Raw genomic sequence first — 25,349 nt, forward strand, 5'->3', positions numbered from 1 at the left:
GCAGATCTACGTTTATTCACGCGGTGCAAAGCTGGCAGCGACTGTTGCAGCCGTTTGCCTTCAACCTACAGCAGGCAGCTGGGGACGGGGCAGGCAGCCGGACTCCTACTACTCGTGCTGGCAAAAAAACCAAAAGGGCTTTGGTGAGAGCCTGGGCCTGGAGGCAGGGGGCACTCGGCCACCCTTCAGGTCCCGGCAGCAGCGCAGGTGAGGACAGCTGTGCCACGGCAGCGCTGGGCAGCATGCGGCCGTGGGCTGCGTAGCCGCTCCTCTGGCTCCCCATGGCTGGGTGGGCTTACCTTGGAGGTGATGACCTCCCTGGTGCGGGCGCGCAGCTTGTTGACCTGCGTCTCGGCAATGTCAGCACGCTCCTCCGCGTCGTCCAGCTCATGCTGCACCTTGCGGTACTTCACCAGGTTGGAGTTGGCCTGCTGCTCCTGGATGGAGTGAGGGGAGAGGTGGGTGCACGGGGCACAGCCGGCACACCAGGCCGCGAGCTCCCCACATTGACCTCATGGCCCCCTTCTCTTGCAGCCGTCCCAGGCAGCCCCGGGGAAGGGCAGCACTGTCCTCTGCCCCAGGAGAGCAGTGGTGGGGACGGGCACTTACCGCCTCCTCAAACTGGCGCTTGTAGCTCTTGACCTTGCTCTGCAGCTTGTCGATCAGGTCCTGCATCCGTGTCAGGTTCTTCCGGTCTTCCTCAGCCTGCAAGTACCCCGGCTCCGTTAGCAGGGCCCCAGAAGACGCCCCCCACTCAGGGTCCGGCTGGCCCCATACCTTTATCCAAGAGTCCCAGTGGTGCCAGGGCCCTTCTCACACACAGAGAGCACCAACGCAGCCCCCCCAGTCCCATGTCACAGGGTCTGTCCCCTGGTCCCCCCCCTTTGTGTCCCAGCACCCAGCTCAGGAGGTGCTGGCAAACGGGCAGAAGGACACAGAGCAGGGGGTGGATGTTGTGACAGGGAGAAGCCTGTCCTGCCCTTGTCAGTCCCTGCACAGAGCCCAGAACAAGCCCAGGCTGGGCTGAGCTTGGGCGGGGGCATTACCGGGTAACGCAAGAGGCTGAGCACAGGGAGAGCTGGGCCAAGTCCTGCTGGGCTGGAGCTGTGACCGGTGCTGCCGTACCTGGTAGCTCAGCTCCTTGATCCTCCGCTCGTACTTGCGAATGCCCTTCTGGGCTTCAGCCATCTTCTTCTGCTCCGTATCCAGCTCTCCCTCCAGCTCCCGCACCTGCAGGTGGGTAGAGGCCAGCTCAGCACTCTGCTCCTTGGCACCAGCCCCAGCCCCAGCTGAGGCCAAGCCACTTTCGCAGCTCAGAGAAGCCACAGCAGAGGCTAAGCCGCCCCAAGCAAAGACTGGGAGCTGGTCCCAGGCTTGCAGGTCCTTGGGGACTGTCCCTCACTGCCCATGGTCCCCCTGTGGCACAGCCTGGCCCCAGAGGGATGGGGCAGTGCTGGTGCCCTGCAGAGCCTGGTGCCACAGGCGCTGGGGCAGCACCACGAGCCACGTCCTGGGTGATGCAGCCAGGGGTCTGCCCCTGCTCCTGCCCCTGCCTTCTCACCCTGGCCTCCAGCTTCTGGATCTGCTTCTTGCCCCCCTTCAGAGCAATCTGCTCCGCTTCGTCCAGGCGCATCTGCAGGTCCTTGATGGTCTGCTCCATGTTCTTCTTCATCCGCTCCAGGTGCGCGCTCGTGTCCTGCTCCTTCTTCAGCTCCTCTGCCATCATGGCAGCCTGCAAGGCCAAGAGCACAGAGGCATCACCACAAGGCCAGGCAGCCCTGCCAGACACATGGGCTCAATGGAGAAGTTCTGAGACCCTCCCCTCTCCTCCTACCCACCAGCCCCACGGGGTGCTGCGCACCCTTGCCGAACCATACAGCACAGTCCCCACCATGCTCTTACGTCTGTGATAGCCTTCTTTGCCTTCTCCTCAGCGTTGCGGCACTCCTGCACTGCATCCTCCACCTCGCTGCTCAGCTGTGAGATGTCTGTCTCCAGCTTCTTCTTTTGGTTGATCAGGCCTGTGTTCTGTGAACAGAGCAGGTTCAGTGTCACAGGAACCAGCCGGCGGCCCCGCTGCCAGACAGGCTCCTGGCTCTCCAGTGCCAGCAGAGATGCGGGACTTGGCACTCCCTCACCTGGGAGTGGAGCAGGTTGACCCTCTCGGTGGCCTCCAGCAGCTCCTGCTCCGCCAGCTTCCTGGTCCTCTCTGCCTGCTCCAGCGCTGCCCGCAGCTCCTCCACCTCTGCCAGCAGCAGGTTGTTGCGTCGCTCCAGGGCGGCTGCCTGCTCCTTCAGGTCATCGTTGTGGCGTTGAGTGTCATCCAACTCGATTTGCAGGTCCTGCCGGGCAGCACGGGGTCAGCGGGGACAGGAGGGAGCCGGGGCTGGCAGCAGGGACAGCACCGAATCTGTCCCACCCGCGGCCGCCCAACCTTGATCTGGGCCTGGAGCTGGCGGCCCAGTTTCTGGAACTCGGCAGCCTGGCGGTTGGCATGGCTCAGCTGGATCTCCATCTCGTTCAGGTCTCCCTCCATCTTCTTCCGCAGCCGGACAGCCTCATTCTTGGCCCGGGCCTCTGCATCTAGCGTGGCCTGCATGGAGTCCATGGCACGCTGGTGGTTGCGCCTGCGGGAGAGATGATGCATCAGCCCCGTCTGCCCAGGGACACCCAGTCTGGGGCAGCCCTATCAGGGCAATGGTGCCAGCTCTGCCCCCACAGCGATGGCCCAGCCTGGTCCCTCTCAGCACACACCTCAGGTTCTCAAACTCCTCATCCTTCTCCGCCAGCTTCCTGTCCACATCAGCCTTGATCTGGTTCAGCTCCAGCTGGATGCGCAGAGTCTTGCTCTCCTCATGCTCCAGGGCCCCCTAGAGACAGCGGCAGCCGTGGGAAGGTGGCCTCTGGGGAGGATCTCCCCAGCCACCCACCCCAGCCTGGCCTTGCCCCCCAGCCCCGAGCTATGGGGAGCAGGGCAGGTGGAGCCACCCCAGTGCCTTGCTGTGGTTGTACAACCCCCATGAGCGGGGTACCCAGGGGCTGCAGCCCAGCTCAGGACTGTCACCCTGCCAGCACGGTGTGGGTGTGGTGGGTGCTCCAGCACCACCCAACCAGAGCTGCAGGGTGGGCCAGTGGCTCTTGAGGGCAGCGGGCACATGCAAGCATCAGTGGGAAACAAGAACCCACCTCAGCCTCCTCCAGAGCTGCCTGGATGTCACTCTTCTCACTCTCCAGGGATTTCTTCAGCTTCTCCAGCTCATGGATGGTTTTGCCACTCAGACTGATCTGGTCAGTCAGATCAGCAATTTCCTCTGGCAGGGACAGAAGGGCATTTGGTCAGGAACAAGTCTGTGGGGCCAGCCCCACACAGGTGACTTCCCCATCCCCCTGCCCAGGCTCGGCTGATGTCCCCCCAGCCCCTTGGAGAGCAGCTGAGGTTGTACTTGGGGACATTTCTGCAGTCTGGGTGAAGGAGAGGGCATGGGAGAGGCATTAAGGACCCATGGAGACCTGCTTGTCCAAGAGCAACACCCCCAAGCCAGTCCCATGCCACAGCCATGGCACTCTCGGCAGCAAAATATGCACCATTTGGAAACAAGAGGCAAGCGACACTGCCTGTCTGCCCAGAGTGCCCCCAGCAAGAGGGCAGGACACATGCTGGCTTCCTGGCTGGGCTGCTGCATCCCTCCAAGGGATGGGCCAGGCTTGGCTGAGCAGCAAGGTCTGCTCCCTGCCTACAAGGCACCCCCGTCCCACCACGTGGCTGAGGACAGGGGAGCCAGAGGCTGCCCGTGAGAGCAGGAGTCTGGGCAGAGAGTCCAAGGGGAGAGCTTGAGCCCAGTCCTACCCTGCAGGTTCTTGTTCTCCCTCTTGAGGGTCTCCAGGTTGTCCAGGGACTCCTCGTAGGCATTCTTGAGCTTGAACAGCTCTGTGCTGAGGCTGCGTGACTCCTTCTGTGATGCCTCCAGCTCCGCCTGGGTCTCCTCATACTTCTGCTTCCACTCGGCCAGGATCCTGTCAAAGTTGCGCTGCTTCTTGTCCAGGGCAGCGCAGGCCGAGTTGGCGCGCTCCAGGTCCACCGAGAGGTCCTCGATCTCAGTCTGCAGCCGATGCTTGGTCTTTTCCAGCGAGGAGCACTTGGCATGGGCAGCCTCCACTGCCTCCTCCGCCTCCTGCAGCCGGATGGCCAGCTTCTTCCTGCCAACGGCAGCAAGGGGTGAGTGCTCCCAGCCCAAGTGTCATCCCACCCCGCTGCTCTGAGGAAGGGAGGCCTCAGCCTGCCCAAACAGCCTCAAGTCCGGGCAGAGGGGTGCAGTCTCACCCTGGAGTCTGGGAAAGCCCCATCGTTGAACGGAAACTTGCCACCTGCATGGAACCAACTTCTGCCATGAGACTTACTTGGCTTCCTCCAGCTCCTCTGTCCTCTGGATGGCATCCGTCTCATACTTGGTTCTCCACTGGGCCACTTCCGCATTGGCCTTGGACAAGTTCCTCTGGAGCTCACTCTTGGCCTCCACCTCCTCCTCGTACTGCTCCCGCAGCAGGTCACAGTCGTGCCGGGAGGCTTGCAGGGCATGGGCCAGGGCATTCTTGCTCTGAGGAAGGGAGAGCTTATGAGAGGAGCAGCTGGCCCCAGGCTCCAGGACACCGGCCATGGCACTGGGATTGGGGGCAGCGGGAAAGAGCTGCCCTTGGGGCTCCTGTATGCAGGGTATGTCCCACCTCCCCAGTCCAAGAATCTGGGCCACTGCCACAGTGGGACACACATCCCATTCCCTGAGATCTGTGTCACTCAGATGAGCCATGCCCTAGAAGCCTCACCTTGGTCTCTTCCTCCAGCTGCCTCTTGAGTTCCTCAATGTTCTGTGTGAATGAGGTCTTGCCACGGCTCAGTTGGTTGATGAAGGACTCCTTCTCCTCCAGGAGCCGACTAAGCTCCCCTGGGTTCAAACAGAGCCAAAACAGCTACTTTGGGGCTGAAGGGCTGCAATCTGCATTAGCTCACACTTCCCCAGAGCCTGTGGCCTTCAGCTGCATGAAGACCTCCAGCAGTCCCGACTGTATCCCCACCAAGGCAAGCTGGGGCCCATGGGCAGAGGTGCAAGCAGCTAAAGGCAAAGTACGCCAGCTAGGAACCCCCTCCTTCTCATGCCTGAGATCGCAGCACATCCCCCAGCACAACTAGCATCACCACAGAGGTCCTCTTCCTTGCCAAGCTATATGGCACCTCTGCAAGGCTTGAGTGGTGGCACAACACGGACATCCCACTCCCCTCCACTCCAGATGGAACTCCTGCTATTTTTTTTTTGTCCATGTGAGAAGGAGGACAGTCTGCCCGGCTGAACGACAGCTCCCCTGCTCAGATGCCCCAGTGCAAGACCAGCCCCAGGGCTGCCACGTGTCCCCTGGCTGCCGCCCCCACCTACCGTTCTCAGTCTGCAGCCTGCCCCGCTGCGTGCTCACGTCGGTCAGTTGTCGCTGCAGCTCGTCCACTTTGGACTTGGCCTCGCTCAGCTGGTCCTCATAGGTGCGGCACAGCTTCTCGGCATTGGCCTGCGTGCACCAAGCAAAGCCTGTGTGAGACCCAGCTCTGGCCCGAGAGCACCGTTCTCCCAGGAGGGGCTCAGTGACTGCATCACCCTGGGACCTCACTGCCCTGCCCAGCTGATCCCATGGGCACACAAGGCAGAGAGCAGGAGCCTGCCAGAGCTCTCGTGTCTCTGCTAAGCAAACAGTGGCTCTTTGCAGTCAGACTCCCAGGAAGTGTCTTCCCAGATCCTCCAGACTTGACTAGGACAAGCAAAGCATCCTGCAAGCACTACCGTAGTGACATAGGGACAAGCTATACCTAGTGAAAAAGAGGGACTTGGCCATGGCAAACAGCTACCTAGGACAACATCCCATGGACACGGCTGTGCTGAACACACTGCAACCAGCTGCACTGCTGTTCACAGAAGAGATGAACCTGCCCCATACAGAACCAGTGCCCACCTTGTTCTTGGTGAGGTATTCAATATTGGATGACAGGTCATCCACCTCCATCTTCATCTCACTCTTCTCCTTCTCCAGTTTCTGCTTGACGCGCTGCAGGTTGTCGATCTGCTCGCTCAGCTCCGCCACACTGTCTGCGTGCTTCTTCCGCAGGGCAGCAGCTGTGGACTCATGCTGCAGGGTTGCCTCCTCCAGGTCCCGACGCAGCTTCAGGAATTCTGCTTCCCGCTTCTTGTTCATCTCCAACTGCGTGGCCGTTGCCCCACCAGCCTCCTCCAGCCGCTCGCTCAGCTCCTCCAGCTCCCGTGACACTTCTGCCCGCTGCTTCTCCACCTTGGCTCTGGCAGCACGCTCAGCCTCCAGCTCCTCCTCCAGCTCCTCAATGCGGGCCTAGCAGAGACAGAATAAGGCAGATGCTCCAAGCACTGGGTGAAGCTCCAGCATGTTTGCTCTCCACAACGGGGCAAGGTGTCTCCTCTGATGCTGGGGAGCAATAAGCCACCAGTCTGGAGCAAATACTTGGGCCGTTTTGGGATTCTTGGAGGCAGGCATGCCTGGTGCTCCTTGGTAGCATGTTTTGCAGAGCTTCTGCTCTCCTCTGTAGCCTGCCATCAGGACCCAGGCTGATACTAGCTACTTTTCAGCGGGAACCTCCATGCAAACAGCCTGAATCTGGGGGCTGGTCTCTAATAGGAAGAAGCCCAACATACTAGATCTGGATCTGCTGAGTTTGGGCACTGGATTTAAGGTTTTAATCTGGACAGAGAACTACATCCTAGAAGCTGTTCCTCTTGCTGGTGCTAGCGTTCACCTCAATAGTTCATTCTTTAATTTTCAGTCCACCACATTTTGGCAGAGGGCTTTGCTTCTGCTAACAATGCCAGCTTTTTTCATCACTCTTCTGCAAAGGAGATGCCCCTGTGCTCAGAGAGGGATGCCAGCTTTTTTCATCACTCTTCTGCCAAGGAGATGCCCCTGTGCTCAGAGAGGGACTGGCCCATGCAGATTCCCCAGCACATTACATCTGATGGAAATTTAGTACTCCCAGGCTGTGAGAACAGTTCCACCATACCTGGAGCTCCTTGATCTTCTTCTGCAGCTGGGCCTCAGTCACTTGCCCATCTTCAATCCTTGAGTTCAGTTGACTCATTTCAAAGTCTTTCCTATACAGAAAGAAGGCAGAGCCTCTGGTCAGACAAACACTGTCCTGCCAAGTCCCTCTGGCTTCTGAAGCCAGAGGAAGATTGTTCCCTGCACTATAACACCCAGGTCCAGAGGACAAACAAACCCACACAGGAGAGGGACTGCAGGGGTAAGAAGCAGCGCATGGACTGCTCTGAGGGAGGGTTGGAGTGGCCAAACTGGCAGACAGCCTGGCTCTGGGGTTTTCCCTATGAGGTCCCTAGGTGTTGTTCTCCAGTTCCCCAGTGAGAATGGGACATGGGTGATGAAGTCTGTACTTGTAGCTGAGGTCCCAGCTCTGCATTAGGATCCTGCCAGGCAAGTCTCTCCTCTCCAACCCCACGTACAGAAGAAGGTCTATAGCGCCCTGATCTATTAGTCTGTGCAGCTGACAAGCTCTTCAGCATCTCTGCATAGTGCCCAGGAAAACTAAGCCCTCATTTTGCCTGGACTGAACGTACCAGCAGTGCTCAAAGCCACATCCCAGCAGCCCCTGCAGAGGCCACACGTCCACTTGATTTAGAGGTGGGCACTGGCCTGGCAGGGTAAGCACACAGCCCAGGCACATATCACACACTCACTTTTTGAGTTTCTCCTCCAGCTGTTGTTTGTCGTTCTCCAGATCCATTACAGACTCTTGTGTCAACTTTAGGTCTCCTTCAAGCTTCCTCTTTGCTCTTTCAAGGTCCATGCGGACTTTCTTTTCTTGTTCAAGAGAGCTTTCCAGCTGGAGAATGAAGGGAGACAGGATAGGGAGGGAAAGGACCCTCTGTAGCCCCAACCTTCCCCATGTACATTGCTGTGGGAACTTCACCCAGCCCCAAGATCCAGAGCTGTTTCCTAGTTGGTCTCCAGTCCCATTTCCTCAGCCCAGGACTGCTCTCCATGGGGTACTCTGGACCACCTCTTGGTTCAGGGGCAGTTTGTCAATGGGGTTATTCATCAACTGGCCATATTAAATGGGGATCTGGTAACTATCCCACCCTCCAGATCCCACTCAGGGACAGCCTTTGGGCTCTCCTGCAGGTGTGACTCAAACCTCTCTCACTTCACTGTCACTGGCCTATGACTCACATCATCCACTTGCTGCTCCAGTTTGACCTTGGCTTTGGTCAGCGTGTTGACCTTGTCTTCCTCAGCCTGCAGGTCATCCAGGGCCTGCTGATGAGCCTCTTGCAGTGCTTTCTTCTCTTTCGTCAGCTTGGCAATGATCTCATCCAGAGCAGCCATCTCTTCAATCAGGTTTTTAACCTAGATCAGTGAGGTCAAAAATTGAGCGCATCTTCTCAGAGAGAGGGGATGCAAAGCTAATACAGCAGCCTGACCCATGAAAGGCAGGAGTCCATGATCAACAGCAGCTTGGCACCAGAGCAGCAGCCAGCCCCTCTCCCCTTGGCCAGGCTGGTTCCACCAGGTGATTTGTCAATGCCCCAAATCACTTGCCATTGCACAGAACCGTTTGCCCATACCACTCCTGTGCAATGAGGCAGGACACCAGAGGGTTTTGCCCTCTCCCACACCTCTTTGCACTCTGCCCTGCCCCAGCTCCCACACACCAGCAGCCTCGTCCCTGACGTTTCTCTTCAGTGCCCCCACAAGCACTGAGGCCGCAGGGCAATGAGGCTGTACTCTGCAGGGAGGGTTAGTTACCTTGTTCTCCGTGGCATGTTTCTCCTTCTCCACCTTGGCCAGCGTGATCTCTAGGTCATCGATGTCCTTCTTCAGCTCTGCACACTCATCCTCCAGCTTGCGTCTCTTGGCGGTGAGGTCTGAGTTCATCTCCTCCTCATCCTCCAGACGCTCTGTCAGCTCCTTCACCTTGGCCTCCAGCTGGATCTTGGACTTGATCAGCAGGTCGCAGCGTTCCTCTGCATCTGCCAGGTTGTCTTGCTCCTGGGACAGGCACAGGAGAGCCAGTGCTCATCCACTGCCCCAGGAGCATACCAGCAGGCTCTCAGCCATGCTATCCTGGCCCAGAGCTGAAGCTCTTCTTGTGGAAGGGGCAGAGCAAGCCCAAGGTGTTCAGGTGTACAAAAAAAGACAGCTCCAGTCACTGCCCGTTTTCAAGGTCCATGGGACAACCGCTAACACTAACCAGGGCCAAAGAGCTAACAGCAACTAAATCTTTCCAGAGGAAGGAAACACTGGACTGACGCTTCCTGGCACAGAAACGGCACAGATTAGCCACAGTTTGGCGAGCAAATATTGCCATCCTCCCACCCCCTTGTGAGGAGATCACCCTTTCCAGAGCCAGGGGAGCATGAATCCCCACAGCAGCTCAAAGATGGCAAGTCTGTGATGTTGCTTCAGGTTTGCACCAAGTCTAACATTGGATTTCAAACAGATTGTGACAATGAGGGAGTCTCAGAACTGCAAGAGGCTGAAGGAGGGGTCTAGCATGCTCTGCTCCTTCTTCTATGCATGGACCCTGCACTATCTTTACACTTGCAGAGAGAGGGTGAGGCACTCACTGCCTGCAGCTGGAGAGCCAGGTCGTTCTTCTCCTGGATCATGGAGACCTGCTTCTCTTCCAGCTCCTTCCTCTTAGCCTCGGACTTCTCCAGAGCCTCCTTCAGCTTCTGGAACTCCTCCTTCAGGTTGGCCATTTCCTTCTCAGTCTGAGCAGACTTGAGTAAAGGCTTGATCTTGAAGAACAGCTTCATCCAGGACCAGTTCTTGACAGCATTGAAGGCCCGGATGTTCCACTGTATGGTATAGAGGGCTTCCCTGGAGGGATACAAGCACAGTATCATCATGAGTGTAGATTCCCCACATCCCATCCTCACTGCAACAGAGACCTGGCTTTTGCAGGCCTGGCCATGGCTCTATTCTCCATCAGCTGAACAAATAGCAGTATGTTGAATGAATGGCACATTGTCTGCACACTGTAATGGCCCTAGTGGGATGGGTGGTGTGGCCTGGCTTTCAGGTCTCTTCACTCTGCATCCCTCTGAATCTTCCAGTGGAAACCAAAGGCTTCCCCCCCCCCAAGATATGCTGACCCTCCCTACCAGGCCCATGCCAGACCTCTTACAGGTCTGCCTCCATCCCTTCAGGACAGGGCCATACTCAACCACTGCCAGCCACAGGCAAGCCCCACAGGTCAAACCCACTGAGATGGGCAGAAGGAACAAGGAGACACACAAAGTTCTGCCTCTTCCCCCCCACAACTCTACCTTCTCCTGATGATCTTCTGATACTCAATGCGCATGAGGTGCCCACGGATTCTGGCCTGCAGCATGGTGAGGATCTTGGCCAGACGCTCATCTCGCATCTCTTCCAGAAAGCCCAGCAAACCAGCCTTGAAAAACACCTGCAGGCAAGAGGGTGAGAACAGAGTCAACAGCAGAGAGGACAGAGGGCTCAGGGGTAACATAACCTGTCAGGCAGACCTGGGCTACATGTGGCCCAAAGCAGGGATACGCAGAGCAGTGAGGGCTACACACCAGGTTTAGGTGCCCTCCCTGCACAGGCACACACCCATGCTCTGCACTGGTTGGAGGTGCACCCACACAAGGCACAGGCACAGCTGGGCACCAGATATCCCTGTCCTGAGCACATCACATTCCCCAGCAGAGACTAGCTGCTGTGCTGGGTGGTAGGAGGTCAGGCAGCAGTGACCTTCTGCTTCTTCCCAGCCTGCATCTTCCTCTGCCCTCCTCAATCCCTTCAAGGGCCACACGCAACCTGCAGAGCGCAAGGCTTCAGCAGGGCTGTGGCCAGGCAGAGAGCAAGCTGGGCACAGAAAGCAAACTGGGATTGCAGAGATACAGGAGGGGCAGTGCCTCCCTCCCAAGGACCAGCTGCCTGGTCTCACCTTGGTATGACCAAACTTGTACTGCGAGCGGTCCAGTTCCAGGGAGCTCAGCAGCTTCTCTGTGGCCTTTCTGCTGTCCACAAACTTGTCATCTGGAATGGCTGCTGGATTCAGGATACGGTAGCTGCAGGGACAAAGCAGAGGCGGGACATGCAAGAGAACCCCAGTGCAGACTTGATGGCTCCAACATCATCCCTGTACCCCAGTCACGCCAGTTCCCCCTGGAAGCATGTCACTGCAGCACAGCCTGGAGCCATGTATGAACCAGGAGCTCCAGGGTGCAGCATGGGCTCTTCTGCAGAGCAGACACCAGGGAACCCTGCCAGATCTTAGTCCCTGAACACAAGGAAGCCTGCGCAGGAGGAGGCCACTGGCGTCACCATGCCTGGTCAGGCCCAGGCTGAGCAGGGGGGATGGGCCCAGCTAGAGTGGTAAGGATCCCAAGGGCAGAGAGAAATCCGAGCCAGGATTGGAGGACCTGAGGCTTGCCACCATCCACCTGCACCAGCCCTGCATTCAGCATCTCAAACATCAGCAGCCCTGCTGTCTCATCACGTCTGGCACCAAACTATCCATGCCTGGCACCACAAAGCCAGCAGCAGAGCTATCCCAAATTGTACATGCACTGGGCGTATTGTGGTGGTTCAGACCAGCCCTGCACAAGCTGGGGAGCAGGTCAGAGCCAGGGCAAGTCTGTCTCCCCTCAGAACGTGTGTGGGTTGCTAGGCAAGGAAGAAGAGGGAGTTACCGCTGCTTGAAGTCTGCGTAGAGGATCCTGTTGGGGAATCCCTTACGGCAGATGCGGATACCTTCAAGGACACCGTTACATCGCAGCTGGTGCAACACCAGGAAGGCATCCATGGCTCCTATGGGTGAGAACAAAGACGGAGCAGACACTCAGCCCAAGATGACAGGGGAAATGGAGCTGCAGCATGGGCCTGAACTCTGGAAGCAGCCCGTGATTTTGAACACGGGTGTTAACCTGTCCTGTAGGCCTACACTGAGCACCAGTGCTGCAGCCTGGGCCTCGGATGGTGGAAGTCAGCCTGAAAGACTCATCCGTGCCTGCTGTTATACACAAGTGCAAGGCAGCCCAACCATCAATGCACAGCCAAAATGGGAGCCTGGCAAAACTCATTCTCCCCAGTAGAGGAGACTGGCATGGGTCACAGGGGTTTCCACACTGAGATGGGGCCAGGTCTCAGTGGCAGCAGAACTGAGAGCAGAACTGTTCTTCCACCCTGCTGCAAGAACAGGGTTGGGGAGAAGATGGGCGCAAGAGTCCCTGCCAGCTCCCACATGTGGATGTCACCCAAGGGAACTGCCAGGGTGCTGTCTCAGTCCATGCATACCTGGGGTCTTCGTCTCATTGGGGATGATGCAGCGGACAAAGTGGGGCTGAGTGGAGCGCAGGTTGGTCATCAGCTTGTTGAGATTCTCCTGTAGGGCAGACACAGGGGATGAGGCGTGAGGTGACAGCTCTGCTCCCCTGTAACACTTCTCTCCAGCCCCTTCCCCTGACCGGCAGGGAGCGAGCAGACACTGAGAGCCCCTTACCACTCGTCATGAGAAAGGGGGAATTTTCCCCTGCTTGGCTGCTCTCTGCGCTATCCTGCCAATGGGACATGCCCAGCTCCATAGCAGGACCACTGCCCTCTGCCAGGGTGGGAGCAATGGCAGAGGGGACTGGGCTGGCAGACATGCCAAATGGCACCTGCAGGTTTTGCTATGCCAGAGAGGAGCCAGATGCTTCCCAAGTATTTGTAGGTAAAGTTTTGCTGCAGGGGAGAGCCAGGAACACAGGACTGAGCATATTCCTGGTATACAGCTCTGCTGGTGCCCATCAGCCCTGTGCTCAGCACCCTGCAAATCTAGTGCTGGCATCCACATCGGCTGCAGTCCTCATCTTATCAGGTTTTCCCTGCACGTCCACAGTGCTGCCCATGCCCTTCGGCCGTGACAGAGTGCCCTGTCGATCCAGACTGGGCCTCTTTTTCTCTCCAAGGCAGGGCTCAAGCCAAGACATGGCCCTGTCCTTTCTTGTGGGAACGGCATCTGCACCCTCGATCTTTCCAGGCTGCCTTCCCCTGCTCATACAGGCTCAGCCTCTCCAGGACCAGCTCAGGGAAGGGAATGCCTTCCCACAGCTCCATGTCGTCATGGGGCAACTTCTCATCACAGACATCTTTCCCCAAGGCCTGTGACTTGTCCAGAAGGAAGAAAGTCACACGTCTTGGGAGACGTGTGACTCTGACACAAGCGCTGCCCTCTTTGAGCACCCTGTCACCACAAGGCTGTCATGGCAGGACACAGCTTTGGGCTCACATGCCCCTCTGTGCTGTTTTCCAGTTCCTTAAGCTCTGGGGTGGACAAATAACTCCTGTGGTGAGCATGGGAATGGGGGTGTGCATTATCCTGAGCTGTAAAATAGCTCAGGTCACCTCCCTGGACAGGACAGCAGAGAGCTGCCTGCTCAGAGACCTGTAAGATCCTCCTCCATTTTCTTCTGCCCAAAGGCTGTCCTTCCCGCCGACAAGAATGAGGAGAGAAGTAGCACAGACTTAAAGTGATGTTCATGTAATACATTATCTAAACATCACTACAAGTCTTAACTGCCGCTCTCTCAAAGGTGAAGGAGCTGCTGAGCAGCGCAAGCATCACGTGGGCAGAAGCAGCACAAGCCCTAGCTCAAAGGGAGCCATCGCTCTCCCAGCCTGGAGGCTCGTGTCCTTCCCTAGCAGCATGGGGACAGGGCTGGGACTCTGCCAGGCACAGGCCCCTTGCCCAGGGACGAGAGGGTGTTAGGAGCTTTTGCCTAGTGGTGGTCCTTCAGGAGCCCTGGTGGTCCTTCAGGCCTCAGGAGCTCATGTGCAAGATACCACAGAGTCTTGGCAGGGAAGTGGGACTGATACTGGGACACTCTGAGCATGCTTCCCTCATGGCCTTGGATGAGGGGCTGGCTCTTACCTTGTGCAGCTGTGACACTGTTTGGAAAGAAGCTGCCTTTTTACGTTTCTCCTTGGTCCCTGGCTTGTGAGATTCCTCTGTTGGGTTGAAATATTGATTAATTACATCAGCAAAACATCTGCTTGGCTTGGAGGACTCAGGAGCACCCCCAAACACTCCTGAAACGCCCACAGCCCCTGCTCTCTGTAAAGCAGAGATGGTAGTGCCCTGCTGCAGAGCAAAGCCACAGACCACCAAAAACATCTCCCACAGCACCCAACTCTGGGTGTTGCTCCTCAGCTCTTGGTAACAAGAAACCCCTTCACACATCCCAAGTCACAGGGCCACCAGGACAGCTCTACAGCACCGCACAAGCTCAGCCTGGTCCTAACCACCCACCTAAAGCCCCTAGGCCACAGCACTGCATGTCCACACTACCCACCTACCCAGGCCAGAGAGGTTTTTAGGGGTGAATGTGGGTATTCCCTTTGCCCGGGCTGCTAGTTGCAGGAATGCTGCACCAACAGCTGGGCGTGGGGGTGAGTAGGCTTTGCTGCAAAGGGAGGGAGAGACCGAGGTCAAAAAAGGGGTGAGGTTGTTCCTCACCTGAAGTAGAGCTCACGTAGTTCTCATAGAGGGAGGCCAGGAGCTTGTTTTGGGATTTTTGGAAAACGGACACCACTGTCTCATTCAGGGGGTCCTTGTTCTTGTCCAGCCACCCAATGATGTTGTACGGCACCTGTCACCAGAGGAGAGAGGCAAAGGTAAGGACAGCCCTGCAAGGGGGAAGGTGTGAATGCTGTGGAAGAGCTGACAGGGGACGTACCACACCAGCGTAGTGCACCAGCTCAAAGTGGGCCTCGTATTTCCGCTTTTTATCTGGCCGGGGCTTCTGGAAGTTGGGCGACTTCCCAATGTGGTTGTCGTAGAGCTTAGCTTTGAATGACATGTCGGAGGCTTTTGGGAACATGCACTCCTCTTCAAGGATGGACAGGATTCCCAGTGGCTGCAGGGAGAAGGTGGTATAAAGAGGTCTGAGCTCAGTGTTGCCATATCCCATCCCAGAATGGGGGATTCTCTGTGCCACTGAGCAAGGCGAGGCAAGGCTTGACTTGGGAGACCTCATCCTCATTCAGGCAAATGGTGCAAGACATTGACCACAGGGCAAGCTGTCACTGGTGTATTCCAGGCTGCATCTGACCTCCAGCCAGTCAGAGTGGGACTGGCCAGGCCTGCAAGACATGGGGGCTTGCCCAGGTCCATCAGATTGTTGGGAAGGGGAGATCCTCTCCAGTATCCTGACAGGTTTGCTCCTTTCTAAAAAAAAAGGTGAGTTTCCTCCATGCAATGGTGGAAATCTTTTACACAAGCTCCTCTGAATCAGCAAGTACTCAAGTAAGAGGCACTGAGGGGCAGCAAGTGGGTAAGAAAAAAGGGGCAGAGATCGCTGTTCTCTGGAGGAAAAGGCTGCACCAGGTGTTGTGGCTCACCGGTGGCTAGGAACCGAATTTCCATGGTTTCATAAAGTCAAAATTTGTGTCAAAGAGGACTCAATGGGCTGGAGGTTCTGAGCTGTAAGTGGGAAAACAAAGTTGGGCACCTGCCACTGACTGGGGAGGGATTAATTTCATTTCTGGTAGCAGAGCACCTCTCACTGTTCCAGTCTTTGCAAACAAGCCGCCTACCAGAAGTACCATTCCTGTGCCCTGACTCATGCTTTACCTTCTCAATCAGGTCAATGCAAGCCTGCAGGTCCAGGCCAAAGTCAATGAAGACCCATTCGATGCCTTCCTTCTTGTATTCTTCTTGTTCCAGGACAAACATGTGGTGGTTGAAGAACTGTTGCAGCTTCTCGTTGGTGAAGTTGATGCATAGCTGCTCAAAGCTGTTGAACTGCAAGAACAAAACAAACCTGCATCAGAAGGAGGAGCTCCAGACGTGAAGGGATTCACTCTTCTGCTTTGTCTGGGTGTGAAGAGTGATCTCTGCTAGGCTCAGCTGGATTGCTACCAGAGCAGGTAGCCAGGAATCATTGGAGATATGCCCACAGCAATGTTAGAACAGTCCTTGTGAACTGCCTGTTTGCTCCAGACAAATTAATTCAGACAAGAGCTCTTTGTCTTATCAAGGCCAGCAGTTACTTGGAGGAGATAGAGCTGTCAGACACTAGGGGACTGAGCTGTCTAGCTACAACATTTCCCCGAACCCATTGCAGGGGGCCTGCAGAACTCACGTCAAAGATCTCGAAGCCTGCAATGTCCAGTACTCCGATGAAGAACTGTCTGGCCAGCTTGGTGTCTAGGGTCTTGTTGATCCGAGTCACCAGCCACTTGAACATGCGGTCATAGGTAGCTTTAGCCAGGGCTCCCACAGCATAGACAACCTGCCAAAGCAAGTCATAGAGCAGATCGTGAGCACTTATGCTTCTCCCTGCTTTTGTAGGAGCTAGAGGCTGAAGAAGAGAGCTCCTCTTGGCACGCAAAGGACAGACAGATGGATCCAGGGAGTTCATGTTTACAGTATATGCTCCAAGATTAGTTTTCACATGCTCACAAGTGTGTTATTCTGTCCCTGGCCTGGTCTTAGCCTCCAAGGTCTTAGGATACAGATTCAGTCTAAAGTGATATTTTCAGAAGTCTTGTGCATGGCAGGAGCCTACAGCTCACTTTGGATAAGACACCAGCTCCTAAGGTCCTCTTGAATTTTACTTGAGGACTGGCTTGCACTATTCAGGCCAGGTTTGGGTTCCTAACTGTGATGTGGCCGGAATCTGACAAGATATATTTTTGGTGCATTTGAGTCTCCCACAAGATCAGTTTAGATGAGTTTTAGATGAGTATTTAGATGAGTTTTCTATTTTCCAGAGCTGAACTCTTCATGGGAGTGTGACTGTCTCTGAAGCAGATCCACAGAAACTGGACCTCTTCTGGCTGTGATCCAACCCACATTTCAAAGATACTGCATTGAACCTCCAGTCTTGGTTAACGTCCAAAGTTATCTGCCAGCTCTGCCACCAACTTTCCCAGCTGCTAAAAGCCAGTAACTGTGGATACATCTTCTCATGCTGCTCTGGAGTCTCATCCTAAACCCAAAAGAGTGAACTGAAGCACCAGTTGCCCTGTGCAGAGAACATTACGCAATGGGCCTGCCTGCAGAGGAGTCACATACCAGTGTGAGCAGGGAACTGTGTCCCGGCACACTCACCTGTTCCACGTTCTGACCTTTGGTCACATATTCATTGCCCACTTTCACACGAGGATGGAGCAACCCCTTGATGAGGTCAGCTGAGCTGATTCCCATGAGGTAGGCAGCTTTGTCAGCACCTGTAAAACAGTACAAAGGCATGAGGAGCCAGCAGGGAAGCCCCAGGAAGGAAAAAAAGAAAATAAAAATAATTACCAGCTCTTCTGCTGATCAATGCTAACTGTACTAGTTTTTCCACCTGCTCCAGAGTCTCCTCCAGTGTCTAGTATGATTTCCCATCTTGGGTATGGTATGATGCTTTAAAGTCTGGACCTCCTGCCTGAGAAGTTACTGTTTGGAGGAGATGGCCATAGCAGACCTGCTGCCCCTTATCAGGTGCCTATCAGGTTTTTGAGCCTTCTTGATCTGGGATCTCTATGCGTTTTCCAGTGGAAGCTTGGATTCCTATGCGGTGAATTTTAACTGACCAGAAGAGAGGTGATTTTCTTGGTTATCTTTCATAGACTCCTAATAGCAGAGTGTAGCTAGAAAATCACCTCTGTATGGAAATCACTGCTAGATCAAAATCTTCTTTAATTACCAGGTAGCAGCTGAATCCTGTGTTGACATTCCTCAGGCAAGGGGAACTCTTCCTTCATGAATGTTAGCATGACAAGGTCTGATCCAGGTAGTCATTTCTGCTGGATCCCTGCCTCAGCTGATGTTTAGTTACTGCTTAAGCCTTCCAGTTAAGTGATAGGGCTCCCCCTTCTCATCCTTCCACATGCTGGAAAGTCACCCTCTCCTTGAAGCTTGCTCCATTATGCCTGGGAGCCAGGCATAATGCACCAGTGCAAAAGCAATAGAAAATATTTGAGCTCTGACTTTTCTGAATTTTCAGGTTTGCTCTGCAGCCTGACTATTCTCTTAGACCTATGATTTGCATTGGATTTTTCTAAGCAACAAACAAGGAAAAGTATTAGACAGTGACTGTATCCTACTCTAACCGCTCTTCAGGAGGCTGTGACTTGAGCAGGCCCTTGCAGTCCTGATCATGGCCTGGCTCATATTCTGTGGATGACCTGCTCTGGAAGGCTGTCTAATGAAGTGCAAGAGAAGAGGTGATGAAAGGCAGAAGACTGAACAAGGTGAAGCACAGCCAGGGTGTAACAGCCTGTGATGTTGCTGAGGCAAGTCTGATGCAGATGAGACCACCTAGTGCTTGCAGAAAAGGCTGTCCTAAATATGCCCGCTCAAGGACAAGCCCCTTTGTGCACCTACAGCATGTCCTAAGACAGTGTGGTTGCTTGGGATTGTGGTCACTGACCTTCGCAGACCAGGCCAGGGAAGTTATCACAGCCTGCCCTTGGAGGAATTTGCATGCCCAGCCCAGGCTGGGCAGATCTGGCAGCATGGAGCCAAACTCACTTTCAGTGCCGTCAGCCTCTGCCTGCTCTTCTCGCTGCTTCTGCTTGAATTTCATGTTGCCAAAGTGCATGATAGCGCCCACTATTTTATAGCAGCCGTATTTCTCATCATTGCTGAAGCCCAAGATGTCCATGGCGTGCTGAGGAGAGACAAAGCAGTATAGACAGAACAAAATCACCACTCTGAGGTGAGGGTTGGTCCTCCCACTGTCTCCTAAGGCGCTCTCCCTATCCTGGGGCTCTGGGCAGGGTGCTCTATCCAGTGGGCACCTAGCCAAGGACTCCTGTCCATGGGATTTTGGATGTGTGTCCAGCTCCCACAAGATCTATTTGAAAGCTAAAGGACTAGCCTAGCATCCACAAGCAGGAGGTTTTCCGAGCTGAGGTCTCATCTTCTCATGGGAGCCACGGGAAGTGCTCACGTGCTACAGGCCCTTCCTAACGCAGGGAATTACTCTCCCTTCCTTGTCTGGAGGAGGCTGTTGATGGAGATCACAGTCACTCTGCTCTTTCTTGTAGGCTCACAGCATGTGTAGAGCAACTGCCAATAAACCAGAGGGAACTCACAGCTAATTTAGAGGGACACAGAAAAGCCAGGACACGTCCTCATGTCTGCCCAGAAGGAGGTTGTGCCCTCCCCCAGGCCCCTGCCTCAGGCTGTGCAGTGTGAAGGAAGCACACGTACATCTGTCGCCATGAGTTCCTCGCCGTCATCCAGGTTGTCCACAGTTGTTACACCCTGAGAGCAGAAGTGGTAGTCGTAGGGGTTGAGGGAGAGCAGCAGCATATCTGTTGGGGGAAGACATGCAGAGGGTGAGGCCAGTCTGACAGAGACAAAGCTGGGGCAGAGGGGCAGCCCTGGACACAGATGAAGAGGTAAGGCTTCACCAGCCTCAACTAGAGGGCACCAGCCGGTGGGAGGAACAGCCTCTTCAAGCCCAGGCAGGCCCACACGTGGGTCCATCTCTTCTGTGATGTGCCTCCTGCTTGCTATCTTGGGATATGGCTTGGCTGCAGACTGATTTAGAAGTGGCCATCCATGTCCTTGTGACCACCAGATAAGATTACTGCTCTGCACAGCTCTCCAGACCTGCCTAATAAGGTATTGTTCTCGAGCCAGCAACAAGCTCAAGAGCCCGCAGCCAAGAGGCTGACCACCCCAGGGGACTGTGCCAGCCATCTTTCTGCAGTGTGGAAAGGTTTCCTGTGCACTCCGTGCGACCTGGCACCTGGAGGGCAGGGCTGCTCAGGGCACAGGACTGCCCCAGTGCAAATTCGGGTCCGCTGGGACTGTCCTGGGGAACACAGCTAGGATATGTCTACACCAGGGCCGCTGCTGCAAGTGAGCTGTGCAGCCGTTTTCAAGCTCACATGAAACGGGTCATCTCGCTAGGGTGGCTGAAGGAGCTCAGAGGAAGCTGCAAAACACTTCCCCCTACCCCAAAATGAGTAAATATCCAGCCTGCACATGCTGAGGTCAGTGCTGTACCCGCCACACGATGAGGACTCTACGCAAGGCAGCTTTGCAAAGCGTGCTCCCACCCTGCAGATAGACCCTGTGTGACCACTTCTTTGCTCCTAGACAGTTGCAGAAAGGGCTTTAGTCTGGCTTCTCAGTCTGTGAGGATAAAGGAGGCTGGACTAGATGACCTCTTGAAATCCCTTCCACCCTGAATTATCCGCCAATCCTATGATCCTGCGCAGCTAGCAAAGCATTCAAGGGCAGTACCTGCATGGTGAGCTGGGTTTGCTCATTCCCTGTGGACCCCAAAGCTGACAACAGGGCTCTTTGTGGCTATTTTCAGGCCATCACACTATAAAGGCTATGCTGCAGCTTTGGCTGCCTTACCTTGCAGCTCTGGTTTCTTCCCAGAGAGGATCTGGTAATAGATGTGGTAGCTTCGCTCTTTGGGTTGCTGGAAAATCACTCTTGATTTTTCCAGAAGATCTAGAATCAAATAGGGCAGAGGGGTTAGAGGAGGGCCTGTTCTTTCCTGGAGCTGACCCAGCATCAGCACAAATAGTGAGATGAAATCCCTCCCCACCGCAGCTGGCACACGTTTACTCACAGATGTCAATGTCTGCGGAGGCCAGCTTCCCTGAGGGGCCAAAATGGATCCGGATGAACTTGCCCTGAAAACATGCGCAGGAGGTAAGTGCTGGGCTTGGCTACACAGGTACAATTCTGAACAGCTCCTAGAAACCTCAGACAACTACAAGACCCTACAGACAACTACAAGAAGTGGAGATTCCCCACTTCTTAGGCTTCTGCTGATGCCAGGCAAGTTACTGGGCTCTGTGAGGGGTGGGTGTGTGAAGCCCTCTGGTTTGTAACGTGCAGAGGGTCAGACAGCATTGCCTAAGGCTTTAAACACTAGGCTGGCAGAAATTTCACTCACAGCAGATAAATCCCTGTCCTCAGGCTTGTTCTTAAAGCTAAGCACTTCTGTGGGGCAGTGTGATACTAAGTCTGCCTGCTCTGTGGTGTGCTGAAGAACCTCACCCAGGAGTGTCTCCTTTCCCTCCAAGGAACAAGAACAGGCATCAAAGCCACCTGTGGCTGATGAGCTCTGCATCCCACAGCAGAACCAGGCTGGGCTTAGTAAAAAAGATGCCGCTCCCTGGAAGGGGCATGCTTGTCTGTCCCAGCTCCAGCACTCCAGGCTGCGCTTACTGGCCCTCTCAGTTTTCGTCCTGTAAGGGACTTCTCTCCAGCCACAGGCTGTGACACCAGGGCGATTCATTCTGGCCAGCACACCATTTACTGCACTGATGTAACCAGAAGAAGCTTGGCCTCAGCAATCCAATCCCACTAGGAAGCAGAGCTAGCTTTCTGCTACGTGCCTTTGGCTCACGCTGTACAAAAACACAATACCACAAGCGATGCATTCAGCTTACATAAACGCGGCACATCAGCTCTCTGTCTTGCTAAGACACTTACAAAACGTGAGGAGTTGTCATTTCTTATGGTTTTGGCATTGCCAAAAGCTTCCATAGCTGGGTTAGCCTCAATGATTTGATCTTCGAGGGTGCCCTGGAAAACAAAACCGAAGGATGTGTCAGCTCCCACCCAGCCGGAGGGGATCTGTTACCAACAACACAGGGAAACAGAGAGTGGGGCTCCTTGCACCATCTGCCTGCTACGCTTGTTAGCTGTCTTTAAAAGCCTGCTGCTCCTGAGGCATCTCCTTGTCTCATGAGGCAATGCAGCTCGGTTTAGGGGTCAGCAGAGCTAGGTTTTGCAGCAATGCTCTCTGTGGGCTTCTCTTTGCCTGAACTGGTCGCTCTAAAGATCCAGGCTACTGTCCCCTCTGCACACAGCAGTCCTTAGCCCCTTTCTTAGGCTGTTACAACATGCAAACCAAGAGCAAGCACACATTGTCACCACAACAGACTGAAACATTTCAGGCTCTCTGACTCTGCCAGGCATTTCCTCTTCCACCAAACCAAAGTCTTGGACAGTTCAAATCACAGCACATTGCAAAAGAAGAGATCCAGAAAACAGGCTTGATCTATGACTCCCTACACCAACAACATGCACAGCAGGGTCACAGTGTGATGGGAACACATCACAGGTCCCAGCTGGTGTGATCTGCTGAACTCACTGGAGCTCTCCTGAGCAAGCCCCAAGATTAATCTTCCCCTAACCTTGTTCTTCCATTCATGTTTAACATGCACAGTTCATAGACAGCCTCCACCTAATGCAGGCAAAGCAGGATAAGAATTCGAGGAGAGAAGCAAGAGACTTGTGCCAAGTCACACGAAGGACAGTGGGATTTGACAACAGTAGTAGAGTTTGGTGGCACAGGATTTTTCATGAGAGCTTTTGCCCATGTTCTGACACATTACAGTCCATAGGGCTTTCCTTAGGTGGGAAACACCAGCTCTGGGCTCTGCCCACCAAGAGCCACGCTTGTCTTTTCAACGTTGGGCCCATGACTGCTCCCCACCTCTGCAGCTCCAGGTGTGTGAAGGGCAAAAGAGACAGGGAGCAGCTGTAAATCACAGCTTTACTAACAAACTGTATTTTGTCACTTGGATATCCTTTGATCTGTTATCTTTAAATTCAGCCTGATCTAAAATTGCCTGGCCTGTGAGATTCAATGGGGGCTGCCCCATGGGCTGCCCCGGGACCCACAGATTCAGCCCCCCAGCTATCTCACTCTTAGTAAGTTTGCCCAAGTGGTCTGAGATTCATGTGTTAATGAGCATCCCCCAACCAAGAGTGTGCATCAGCTAAAGGCTGTCCCTCAGTGCTCAGACAGAGAAACCGAGGGCCAAGGACATACGACTGAGCTGCTGAAACGGCTGAGCCCTTGGGGTGCTGGGAGCGCCAGGGACTGAACATTTGATGGATTTCCGAAGGCACTCAGTGGTTTCTTTGGAGCTAAGCACCTCAGAAATGCACCCCAGAGAAGGACATCAGCTGCCTGCAATGTGGTGGGCTGAGCCAGTTCAGGTCTTTGCAGAGGGTGGCATGTCCAGGCATCATCAGGGGCCCGGTCTGCAGCCGGAGCACAGTGCTGCCCGTGGCAAAGAGGATCTTCCCCTGCCCCTCAGCACCACCACCCTCAGCTGGGCTTCGAGGCTGGGGGGGACACTAATGACTCAGAGAGTGGAGGCTTCACCTTATCTTTGGAGGAGCCCATGCCACCGCCGGGCAAGCACTGTGCTGGTTAGAAACGAGCGTTTGAAGAGTAATGATCCCTTGAAGGAGAGGTTGGAGTCAGAAAGGTAGAAAGTCACTAAGAGGTGCAACACCAAAGCTTCAAACTATGGGAAGGTGGAAGATACAAAGCCAAGCGGAGAACTAAACACTGCCCAGGTGCTGGGGCAGCCCTTGCTCCCAGACCCAAGGCAGATGCCCCACACAGGCATTCCCCATCATCCCGCCATAGCTCTGCGGTGCAGCAGAACCCTGTCCTCAGCATTGAAGATTAGGAGTCTACAACACTTACCCCAGTTTTAGTGGCAAGAGCTGCCTAGAGAAAGGAAAGAAAATTGTCTTTAGAAATCCAGAAAAGCCAGGCAAGAACCACAAGAAGCATGGTCAGAAAAGCAGGGCATGACCATTTAGTGCCAAAAAACGTCCAAGAAAAAATGGGAGGATTAAACTTTATAAGAGATGCCAAAAAGTTGTTAAATAGATTAGCTCAAGAAAATAAAGAAATGCGTCAAAAAGCAAGAACAGTTAAATCCAAACCCAAAGAAGAGTAAAGAAAATAATGCTGAAGTATTATTATATCAGACAATATGCTTGTCTGATACCTAAAGCAGCCAGTTTGCTTCTTCAAGGGAAAAGCAGGCTGGAGCCTCAATGTATCAAGAAGAAATAAGCAATTGCACGGGCAGCTCAAAAATAACCAGCACCAAAGAAATGCAAGAATCAAAACAAGAGCAAGAAAAGCACAAGGTAGAAAAGGGTCAAAATGAACAAGAGGAGAAAAAAAGGAGAAAAGGACGAAAAGCAAGGCTTAAAAGAGGCAAAGTGGGAAATGGCAGGATTACTCCATTCTTTTAATGCTCTTTAAGAAGATCTGTGGGGTGTTGAAGGAGGAAGATAAAGAGGGCATCTAAAGCACCTCTTCCAGGCTGCGCAGATTGAGCAGCCACATTAAAAAAAATCCATTTCCCCTTGAGCAGAATAATTTCAAGCCTTGCTTGTTCAAAAGTCAGGGAAAAGCCAAGCCCTGGGAGGGTCAGACCAAAACACGCTTCCAAATGCAAAAAGTTGGGGTAAGAAAAAAAAAAGTAAAAAGAAGAAGAAAGGGGGAGGGGGGGAGGGAAGAAAAAAAATAATAAACAAAGGAAGAAAACAGCAAGAACTTGTTTCAAAAGAGGGTCTTACTAATTTCTTGCCCGGTGTGTCGCCCAAGGCTGCGACAATGGCAAAGTACTGAATGACCCGCTTGGTGTTTACAGTCTTACCAGCACCAGATTCTCCGCTTAGAGTAACAGAAATACACAGATCAAAGACATGAGGCAAAGAACAGGCAAAACTTCAGAGACCCTGCTGACCTGCCACCCCACTCATCGTGCCAGGAGGGAGAAGCAAAGTGTCAGAGGGACGGGGAGGCCGGCACTACCAACCCCCTCCAGCCTGGGGGTGTACGTGCTTGTCTTTGGGGCCTGTCTTTGGAGCGAAACCCAGCTCCATCCTCACCATGTCCTCCGGCTGCAAGCCCAGGCTCTGCCTGCCTTCTCGAAGGTGCCGCGGGGGGTCAGCTGCCCGCTGCAGATATGGCGGGAGGTGCCGGCACCCACCAAGGCTGTACGGCCCCGGCCCCGGGGCTTCAGCTGTCTGGGATCAGCCAGGAACCAGCCTCGCCTGCTCCCGCTCCCGTAGTTTCAGCACGCCCCGCTTTGTTGGGGGGGGCTTGGAGACAGCAGTGGCACCGCCCTGGGGCGAATCCTGTCCGGGCGACCACAGGGGCCGATGTGCCCGGTGCAGGGTGCGGGTGGCCAGCGGGCCTCACTGAGCTCATCCCTATAGTTAGCTGCTCTCCCATTGTAATCCCAGATCACAAAGAGCTGGGGGGGAGCCGGGGAGCAGAGCCGCCGCCGGACACACGCCAAGCATCTCTCCGCAGCCCCTGCCTTTCCTAATTAGGCTATGGCTGAGGCTAAAAATGTCCGTGGCTCCTGGCAGCAGCATAGGGTCCTTTAGAGTCCTTTATATAGCCCTTATCTACATGTCACTTGAAATCAACCTGGCCTACACCCTCCCAAGTCACCCTCCTCCCACGCCGCCGCCCCTCCGGCCGCCGCCGCCATCTCCCTCCGGCCTTGGCCTCCATCTCGCC

The 25,349-nt window shown here is 54.7% G+C and overlaps 1 protein-coding gene across 1 annotated transcript in view; it reads right to left on the reverse strand.

Moving 5' to 3' along the window:
• The window catches only part of LOC103903388 (myosin-7B), a 29,138-nt gene continuing 3,789 nt past the window's right edge, over positions 1–25,349 (reverse strand). Inside the window, exons 6-42 of the mRNA XM_009284582.1 lie at positions 24,395–24,491; positions 23,505–23,528; positions 21,488–21,580; positions 20,616–20,679; positions 20,396–20,494; positions 19,232–19,335; positions 18,548–18,686; positions 17,141–17,259; positions 16,170–16,319; positions 15,659–15,829; positions 14,763–14,942; positions 14,543–14,675; positions 13,958–14,034; positions 12,343–12,430; positions 11,739–11,856; positions 10,991–11,114; positions 10,350–10,486; positions 9,645–9,900; positions 8,824–9,066; positions 8,248–8,424; positions 7,755–7,900; positions 7,064–7,154; positions 5,992–6,381; positions 5,427–5,553; positions 4,822–4,940; positions 4,399–4,595; positions 3,848–4,197; positions 3,187–3,311; positions 2,755–2,870; positions 2,435–2,627; positions 2,139–2,342; positions 1,903–2,028; positions 1,562–1,732; positions 1,126–1,230; positions 610–705; positions 300–437; positions 1–117 (exon numbers count right to left, since the gene is read on the reverse strand). Of these exons, the coding sequence (XP_009282857.1) occupies positions 109–117; positions 300–437; positions 610–705; positions 1,126–1,230; positions 1,562–1,732; positions 1,903–2,028; positions 2,139–2,342; positions 2,435–2,627; positions 2,755–2,870; positions 3,187–3,311; positions 3,848–4,197; positions 4,399–4,595; positions 4,822–4,940; positions 5,427–5,553; positions 5,992–6,381; positions 7,064–7,154; positions 7,755–7,900; positions 8,248–8,424; positions 8,824–9,066; positions 9,645–9,900; positions 10,350–10,486; positions 10,991–11,114; positions 11,739–11,856; positions 12,343–12,430; positions 13,958–14,034; positions 14,543–14,675; positions 14,763–14,942; positions 15,659–15,829; positions 16,170–16,319; positions 17,141–17,259; positions 18,548–18,686; positions 19,232–19,335; positions 20,396–20,494; positions 20,616–20,679; positions 21,488–21,580; positions 23,505–23,528; positions 24,395–24,491 (5,296 nt within the window). The 3' untranslated portion in view covers positions 1–108. The remainder of the gene's footprint in view (positions 118–299; positions 438–609; positions 706–1,125; positions 1,231–1,561; positions 1,733–1,902; positions 2,029–2,138; positions 2,343–2,434; positions 2,628–2,754; positions 2,871–3,186; positions 3,312–3,847; positions 4,198–4,398; positions 4,596–4,821; positions 4,941–5,426; positions 5,554–5,991; positions 6,382–7,063; positions 7,155–7,754; positions 7,901–8,247; positions 8,425–8,823; positions 9,067–9,644; positions 9,901–10,349; positions 10,487–10,990; positions 11,115–11,738; positions 11,857–12,342; positions 12,431–13,957; positions 14,035–14,542; positions 14,676–14,762; positions 14,943–15,658; positions 15,830–16,169; positions 16,320–17,140; positions 17,260–18,547; positions 18,687–19,231; positions 19,336–20,395; positions 20,495–20,615; positions 20,680–21,487; positions 21,581–23,504; positions 23,529–24,394; positions 24,492–25,349) is intronic.

The sequence above is a fragment of the Aptenodytes forsteri genome, unplaced genomic scaffold (genome assembly GCF_000699145.1).
Source record: "Aptenodytes forsteri isolate BGI_AS27 unplaced genomic scaffold, ASM69914v1 Scaffold215, whole genome shotgun sequence".
NCBI lineage: Eukaryota > Metazoa > Chordata > Aves > Sphenisciformes > Spheniscidae > Aptenodytes > Aptenodytes forsteri.